The sequence below is a fragment of the Phyllostomus discolor genome, chromosome 6 (genome assembly GCF_004126475.2).
Source record: "Phyllostomus discolor isolate MPI-MPIP mPhyDis1 chromosome 6, mPhyDis1.pri.v3, whole genome shotgun sequence".
In the NCBI taxonomy this organism is placed as follows: Eukaryota; Metazoa; Chordata; class Mammalia; order Chiroptera; family Phyllostomidae; genus Phyllostomus; species Phyllostomus discolor.
Window position 1 is genome coordinate 30,467,946 of NC_040908.2, and position 9,228 is coordinate 30,477,173.

The window sequence follows — 9,228 nt, forward strand, 5'->3', positions numbered from 1 at the left end:
AAACCTTTTACTATAGATGAGAGTGTTTTATGCTATAAATAGGATACTGTTTACAGTTAAATGTGAAACTATTTGAATATGTTGCATCTTCATTTAACAGTATCAAACTATTGCTTATGGCTGGCTTTGTCCCTTAGATGCTAGTACAATGAATAATTGCTAATTGTGTAGCATAATATCTCTCTCTCCTGTGTGTTTTTTGAATTGATACAGCATATACATCGTTAAAAACAACAAAGCACTATAAAAGGTATACTATGAAAAATCTGGTTCCTACTTTTACCATTTGTACTTCCTACCACTAGTTCCCTGTCCCTGACTTGTGTACAAAGAAGTAACTAGTTACATTAGTTTCTTAATATACTTACAGAGTCTCTTTATTCAAGTATAAGCCTGAAAGATAGCACAGGCGACACTGCATTTTGCACCTTGTCCTTTAAAGAGAGTAACAATATATTTTGGAGATCTTTGTGCTATTATTTTTTTATAGCTGTATAATATTCTATTGTAGAATTATTAAGATTTATTTGACTGATCCCCTACTGATGAATATTTGAGTTATTTTTGAGTTGTTTGCTGTTGAATGACCATGTACATAAGACATTTCATATGTGTGGTTGTACCTACTAAATAAATCCCCAGAAGTGAGATTACTGGGTCAAAGGCAAATGCATGTGTTAGATTTTGCCAAAATGCTCTCCTGGAGGGTGTTCCAGTATATACTTCCATTGCAGTGTTTGAGAGTGCTTTTCTTTTCCTACAGCCTTGTCAATTGAGTATAATAAGACATTTGGATCTTTGTTACTGTGAAAAGTAGAAATGATATCTTGGTGACATTTTTAACTTTTTGTTTAAGGGCCACTACTATTTACTTTTATGTGAATTGCTTGTTCATAACCTTTGCTTATTGATTTATAAGAGCACTGTTATTTTGAGGGAAAATGGTCTTGTTATATGCAGAAATACTTCCCCTCTGCTTTCAATACTTTCTTTCAAGCAGATGTGAATTTGTCAATCTTTATTTTTTGGTTTCTAAATTTTGAGTCATGAATAGAAAGTTTTTTCTTACTTCAAGATTTTAAAGGGAGTCACCCATGTTTTCTTCTAGTATTGCTTTGGTTTCTTTTTAAACATGTAAGTCTTGATTGATTTGGTGCTTATCTTAGTGTATAATTTGACATAAGGTTCCAACTTTTTATTTCTAGGTGGCTACCCATTTTTCCTAACATTTATTGAAAAGTTTATCTTGTCTACACTGATAAGTGAATGCTTTCTTTATCATTTACTAAATTTCTGTATATATTTGGGTCTACTTTTTGATTTTATATTTTCTTGGCTGTTCATTGGCCTGCAGTACATTTATTTAAGGTATTGAGGTTTTTAGTATCTAGTAGGGCTAGTATTTCTTCATGATGTCCTTTTCCAGAATTTTCCTTGATGTTATCGTTTATTTCTTTGTACTGACTTTAGAATCAGCCTGTATGTTCAGAGCAAACCCTGTTGGTATTTTACTTGAGATCACATTAAATGATTAGAATTTGGTATTTTAATGATATTAATTAAGAAGGAATAGGTTGCAGTTTAAGATGGGACGTTCTGAAGAATATGACAGGGTAAAGATCAAAAGGGAGTAAGAGAAGGAACCATGAGGCTCCTTGGATGTAAGCATTTCAGACAGAGGGAACAGGGAAGAGGTCAGAGCAGTAAGTGAGGTGAAGAGCAGGATTTTGTCTATTTCAAGGACTTTTGGTTTTGGATGGGAAGTCATTGGAGAGTTTTGAGCACAGAAATGACATCTGGTTTATATTTTTAACAAGACCTCCCCTGGCTACCATGTTTATAGTAGACTGAAGGGGGATGAGGGTGAAAACCAGAAAACTAGTAAGGCATATATTATCCAGGTGAGAGAGGATGGTGGTTTAGACAAGAATAATAGTAGTAGTAGTGGAGCTGGTGGAAGTGGCTGAGATGTGAATATGCTTTGTAGGTAGAACTAACATTTACTGATGGATCTGGACATAGGGTGTGAGTAGGAGGCATAAAGAATGTCTGTAAAATTTTTGGCCTGAGCACTTAGAAGAATGCATGGGCATTCCCACTGAGATGGAGAAGATTGTGAGATTTGGGGGTGAGGTTATCAGTGTCCTAGTTTTAAACTTTTTGAGATGTCTATTGAACATTCAGGAAGAGATGTTGAAGCAGTTGAATAAGAATCTGGAATTTAGGGGAGAGGTATGAACTGGAGATATAAATTTGGGGAGTCATCAGAATATAGATGGTGTTTAAAGCCATGAGATGAATTGTGATCACCAAGAGTGTGAATATAAACAAAATAAGAGTCTTGGTACATTCTAAAATTGTGAGGTAAGAGAGATGAAGAGGAATCAGTAAAGAAAGCTAAGAAATGGCCAGAGAGTTAGGTGGAAAGCCAGGACTGTTCTAGAAGTGAAGTGAGGTAAATATTTCAAAGAAGAGAGTGTGTTAAATGGTGCCAGTAGATCAATTATTTAAAAAATCTATTCCTAGCTCTTTTATGTCTTTTGTTGCTGTGGTAAGTGGGCTCTTTCTTTGTATTTTTAAATTGGTACATGTATACATAAAGGCTATGAATTTCTGTACATTAATTTTGTATTCAAAATTAATCAAGCAAAAAGGAAAAAGGACTCATGGACATGGTCAATAGTGTGGTGATTGCAGGGTGGAAAGGGAGGATAAAAGGGATAAATGGTAATGAAAATTATAATAAAAAATAAAGTTTTTATAAGAAAAACTATAAGCCCTAGTTGGTGTGGCTGAGTAGACTGAGTGCCGGCCTGTGAACCACAGGGTTGCTGGTTCAATTCCCAGTCAGGGCACATGCCTGGGTTGCAGGCCAGGTCCCCAGTATTCAGTATTGAATTCTTATATATAGTTATTTTGGAAATTGATTATTTTAGGTTTATCATACATGTGGTCAGTGCACCTGCAAATTTATTCCATCATTCTCAATTTTTATATCTTGACATCTTGCTTGTCTAATTGCATTGGCTAGTATGTTATACTTTCCTCTTGTCTTATTGCACTGGCAATAAGATGCTTCTCTAGAGTGAAAAGTAGGATAATAGTGGGTATCGTTGATAATGTCCTGACCTTAGTGGGAATACCGTTAGGCTTTCCCCTCTGAGCATTAAGACAACAGCTTTTAGGCTGAAGTAGGAGAAAGAGAGGAGAGAGGAGAGGGGAGAGGGGAGAGGGGAGAGGAGAGAAGAACACAGTCTTTGATTCTTATTTTGAGTAAAAAATTTAAAAAAAATTCATGAGTTTTATCCAGTGCTTCTTCAGTATCATTGGAAATGATTATATGATTTATTTCCTTAGCTCTAGAAATATAGTTTATTTATTTATTTATTTTTATTTATTTATTTGTTAAATATATTCTATTGATTATGCTATTACAGTTGTCCCATTTCCCCCTTCACTCCGCTCCACCCTGTACCCCCTCTCCCACCCATATTCCCCCCCTTTAGTTCATGTCCATGTGTCATACTTATGAGTTCTTTAGCTTCTACATTTCCCGTACTATTCTTGCCCTCCCCCTATCTATTTTCAACCTACATTCTATGCTACTTATTCTCTATACCTTTTCCCCCTCTCTCCTCCTCCCACCCCCCCACTGCTAGCCCTCCATGTGCCCTCCATTTCTGTGGTTCTGTTCCTATTCTAGTTGTTTACTTAGTTTCTTTTGGTTTTGCTTTAGGTGTGGTTGTTAATAATTGTGAGTTTGCTGTCCTTTTACTATACATGTCTTTTCTTTATCTTCTTTTCTTAGATAAGTCCCTTTAGCATTTCATAAAGTAAGGGCTTGGTGATGATGAACTCCTTTAATTTGACCTTATCTGAAAAGCACTTTATCTTCTCTTCCATTCTAAATGAGAGCTTTGCTGGATAGAGCAATCTGGGATGTAGGTCCTTGTCTTTCATGACTTGGAATATTTCTTTCCAGCCCCTTCTTGCCTGTAAGGTCTCTTTGGAGAAATCAGCTGACAGTCTGATGGGAACTCCTTTGTAGGTGACTGTCCCCTTACCTCTTGCTGCTTCTAGGATTCTCTCCTTCGTTTTTACCTTGGCTAATGTAATTATGATGTGCCTTGGTGTGTTTCTTCTTGGGTCCAACTTCTTTGGGGATCTCTGAGCTCCTTGGATTTCTTGGAAGACTGTTCCCTTTGCCAGTTTGGGGAAGTTCTCCTTTATTATTTGTTCAAATAACTTTTCCACTTGTTGGTCCTCCCCTTCTGGTACCCCTATAATTCGGATGTTGGAACGTTTAAAGGTGTCTTGGATGCTCTTAATCTTTTCCTCAATTTTATGAATTCTTATTTCATCATGCTTTCCTGCTTGGTTGATTCTATCTTCCTTCTGGTCCACTGTATTGTTTTGAGACTCAGATTCCTTCCTTTCACTATTGGCTCTCCTCTGTATATCTTCCTGCATCTCTTTTATGGTAACCTGCATTTTTTCATGTAATTTGCATCCAAAATCAACCAATTCTGTGAGCTTCCTGATCACCAGTGTTTTGAACTGTGCATCTGATAGATTGGCTATTTCTTGGTCACTCAAAAGGATGAGTCCTGGGGGACTGATCTGTTCTGCTGGAAACATATCTTATGTCTTTCCCTGTCTCTCCTATTATTTTATTTATTTATTTTTTTTCTCCGGTCTGGTCGCTCTTGTTACGGTGGGGGGCGGAGCCTTAGGTGTTCACCGGGGCTGGGCGCCCCAGTCGCTAGATTGTGACGTTATATGTGGGGGTGGGGGCGGGAGCGGGGACAGGAGGGATCAATGGCGACAGTTCCGTTCTCCTGGAGTCAGACACTTCCCTGGGCTTCTGGGCCATGAGCTCTGCCCTGGTCCACAGTCGCTGCCCCACTGATTCCCCTAGCCGCTGCTTGCCTACTCAGGGATCACTGCTGTGCTCTTGCGCCCCGGATGACTGTCGTGCCGATCCTGCGCCAAACTTCCCCTGACCTATGTGCGCCGCCGACCCGCGCCAGCCCCGCGCCTGCTCGGCTCGTCGTCCCCTACCAGTCTGGATGTACGGGTCTACTTCAACTTCTTGGCTGTCCGACTTCCATTTAGATAAATCCTCTGACAGTTCTGATATTATGACTGCAAATCATTGTTGTAAATTATTGTTGTTCTGTTCTTGGTTGTACGAGGAGGTACGGTGCGTCCACCTATTCCTCCATCTTGCCGGAAGTCCAGTTTTTTTATTTTTTAAAAGATTTTATTTATTTTTAGAGGGAGGGGAAGGGAGGGAGAAAGAGAGGGAGAGAAACATCAGTGTGTGGTTGCCTCTTGCACACCCCCTACTGGGGACCTGGCCTGCAACCCAGGCATGTGCCCTGACTGGGAATTGAACCAGCAACCCTGTGGTTCACAGGCTGGCACTCAGTCTACTGAGCCACACCAGCTAGGGCTTATAGTTTTTCTTATAAAAACTTTATTTTTTATTATAATTTTCATTACCATTTATCCCTTTTATCCTCCCTTTCCATCCTGCAATCACCACACTATTGACCATGTCCATGAGTCCTTTTTCCTTTTTACTTGATCCTTCTACCTCCTAACTCACTCCTCAGAGCTGTCAGCCTACTTTCTATCTATGAGTCTGTCTCTAATATGCTTGTTATATTAATACATTTCTAATATTGAACCTGTGCTGCATTTTTAGAATAAATGTAGTCTTGATAAAGCAACTTGAATGAGTTGTTACTGCTATTGTTCTCCTAATTCTGGTTGAATTTTATTACCATTGCTGAGTTCAGGATTCAGTTGTTACTATCATGTTGAGACTTTGTAACATACATACATGCAAGTGAAAATTTGGGAGTCAGTCTCTGAGAAGAAATTTTCCATTATTAGGACTTTTTCCCCCAACACAAAATAGGGGTTTATCTTTTGCATTTTCTTATGCTTTTGCAAAATGCATCTGAATAGTAGTGATAGACTTCTCTTTCTTCATTTGACTACTTGCGGTCAACAACTAGGTTTAATTTTTAACCTTGATTTCAAATCACACATGCCTAAGGTTTTAAAAATATGTAGTCATTTGCGGTTTACTCAGGGGTAACAGTTATTTTATATTTCTTACCTCTTGAAACAGTAGATTTTCCTAGTTTTTATTTTGTCTGTATCTAGGCTGACTTACTAAATTCAAATAACAGCTGATAGAATCTAATAGATTATGAGCTATATCTTCTGACTTTGCTCAGTGCTGTATTGTGACCTTTTTCTTCAGGATGAAACACGACTTTTAAAAATTTCTCAAAATATTAACTACATCTTCTCTGTTTATTCGTTTGCATACATCCTGAACTCTTTTCTGTTCTTAACAATCCAGGCGTGCCCCTGCTCAGGACTTCTGCTGTTCTCTGTACTCTCTCTGGAGTGCTCTCCAGTCAGTATCTTCCTGGTTTATCGCTCACCTTGTGAAAGTCTTTGCTCAAGTGTTACCTAATAGGTTAGGCCCACTCTTTTTTTTTTTTTTTTCAACTATAACCCTACCTTAGTATTTGTGATCTTCTGTTTCTTGCTCTATTTTTCATAGCAGTTATCACCTTTTAATATTTTATACAATTTATGTATTTATTAGGCTTCTATTTCTCCCATCCTAACTAAAATGTAAACTTTTCAAAGATAGGATTCTTTTCTGTTTATGGAAAAAAAAATATATATATATCCACACATATCTTTTTAAAAATTGATATACCCAGTGCCTAAAACAATATCTGACACATAGGAACCTCAAATATTTGCTGAATGAATGAACGAACTCTCTTGAGGAGGCCTTATTTTTAAAGAATTCCCATTTAGGGTTAGAATAATCACGTGATAGTCAATGAAATGTAAATAATCCTCTGACGTTAAATTTAATTAATTTAGGCTATTTTTCTCCCTCCAGATTCACCGAAGCAAGAACAAATGGAAATTTTATTTGAAAGATGGTGTTATGTGTTTCGGAGGGAGAGACTATGTGTTTGCAAAAGCCATTGGTGATGCAGAGTGGTAAAATTTATGAGCTCAATACATCATAAACATCAGTGGGACTATATTATGTATTGTGAAACTTATTTTTATTTAAATATAGTCCACAGAGCTGCTCAAATATTTAGTTCACTGTATGGAATTTAATAAAGTTGTAATTCAGATGCAGATATAAATATTCAGTTTTATATTTGTTTCATTTACTAATTTTAAAAGTTTCTTTAAAAAAAAACCCTCATTATCTGTACCATTACAAAGCATATAGATACATTAGGTGTGATGGAGCATGAAGAAATGTCACATTTATTTCATCTTGAAGTAAAATTTAAATCCCATTCATAGTGAAGTCAATGTCAGTTATTAGATTGGGGCCAGTGTTCCTCTTGCCTCCCACCAAGTAAGTAGCAGGATATTCAAGAAGACCTGTCTGGGTCTTTTAGTCTACACTCCTTGCTAGTGATTTGCTGATTGAGCAAGCCCAGATGGTCCCTTGGAGGCAGATGCCTCTTCTAAGCACATACTATACATGAACCTGTAAATTTGCTGAGGCAAGGGTTCCTGATCTAAGAGTCAGCCTCTCTGAGCTTACCCAGGTCATTCTTGTATCCTCCTGTTTCTCTGGGGAATTATGAGGGAGGAATGGATTAGGTTCCTGTTCTACTTCTTGAAACCTCACACTTCTGTCCTCTTCCTAGCCAGGGTGGGTTTTCCCTCTCTTCTTAATCTTGTCCTATTTTTCTTACAGTGCAAAGCCCCTTTGCAAACTATTTCTCTCTCAAAGATACTCCCTTTCTTCCTTCTTTCTAACGGGGAATTCCCTCCTAACTGAGGTTAGGCTTTCTAAAACATCAGTCAGGAAGAGACATTCTCTTCAGGAACCTCTGCTTTGAGCAGATGAGATTGCCTAATCTTATCTGCAACAGGAAGACCTGGATAACTGTTTTAAAATCATAGAAAAAAAATGTAAAACACAAACAACTCTCATTTTCCTGCACTGATAAAAACAAAGCAAATTGTCTCCCAAATTATTCTGTAATATTCTTTCCCTTAGTAGATTCAAATCCATCAAAGGAATATTTTCTTCATCCTTCAGCTTCTCTTAAGGGGTAGAGTATACATGTTCTCTAAAGTTAGGATCCCTAGTTTCTGCTCTGAACGGTGTTCTCCAGGACCACACTCTTCACACACAAAGCAGTGCTGGGATGAGTGGGTTATAGTCTGTGAAAGGTCCTAAGGATTGGATCCTGGGTCTGGCAGGTCACAGGGTGAATTCCCCATTTCCTTTTCAAAGGCAACCCCAATTAGAGAGTTTTATTTATTGTAGCACTTGTTTTATTTTGCCCAAGGGACTCAGCTATTATGGCAGATCATTTAAAAATCTGGATAAATCTCTCTGGGTCATGGACAACATATGTGGGGTACTATCTTTGGTCTGAAGTTGGCAGCTGCATGAGGTTCAGTTTGTACTAGTAAGTAAGCTGGTCCCCTAACCAGATTTTCCAGCTGTGTCCTCTTCATCCTCAGCACAATTGTTCTTTACCCTACCACCACTGCTATTCCCAATCCTTCTCTATCTGTTGAGAACTTCCAGGTGCTCTGGGTTCTCATTGGATGTTGCCTACTATGAAATGGTCATCTTTTCTACATAAAAAGCAAAAAGAGGGTGCTTTTTTTTGTGTCTATCCTTGAAAGTAACCCTGCCAGGGCTGAGGATTACATTTTGTAGTCTGTCTTCTTCCCAGGCTCATCCAGCTACTCTGTATGTGCTTTAGACAAACGTTATTGTAAATTAAGGACTGAATTTATTGACAAGGTGAATTCACTTGGGAATTGGCCTTTAATATGTTAGTTTCAGTGTTTGAGAAAGGCAGTGATGGTTGTTTCTAAAATTCCTTTCCTTTTTTCCAGCGTGGATTTTAAAATGACACTTTGCTTCAGTGATTTTTTTTTAGTGGCATATTACAAATACTACTATTACATAGGTTGTCTTTATTTATGTGGTGCATTTTATCACTAGAGACAAAAGTCACAGTTGTTCCATTTGAGTCTCTGCATGCCTTCATGCCTCTGATCTTTTAAAAACACACAAAAAATCAATTTAAAAGTTGGATTACCACAAAATAAAACAAAGTCCAATAATAATAATTAACCTTGCATGCTAATATATATGATACTTTTCATGGTGATTGCAGAGAGGGAGTTGTT

At 37.7% G+C, this 9,228-nt stretch overlaps 1 protein-coding gene across 1 annotated transcript in view; it reads left to right on the forward strand.

Annotated features, from left to right (window-relative positions):
* The window catches only part of GTF2A1L (general transcription factor IIA subunit 1 like), a 35,766-nt gene extending 26,538 nt beyond the window's left edge, over nucleotides 1-9,228 (forward strand). Inside the window, exon 10 of the mRNA XM_028515258.2 lies at nucleotides 6,941-9,228. Within this exon, the coding sequence (XP_028371059.2) occupies nucleotides 6,941-7,048 (108 nt within the window). The 3' untranslated portion in view covers nucleotides 7,049-9,228. The remainder of the gene's footprint in view (nucleotides 1-6,940) is intronic.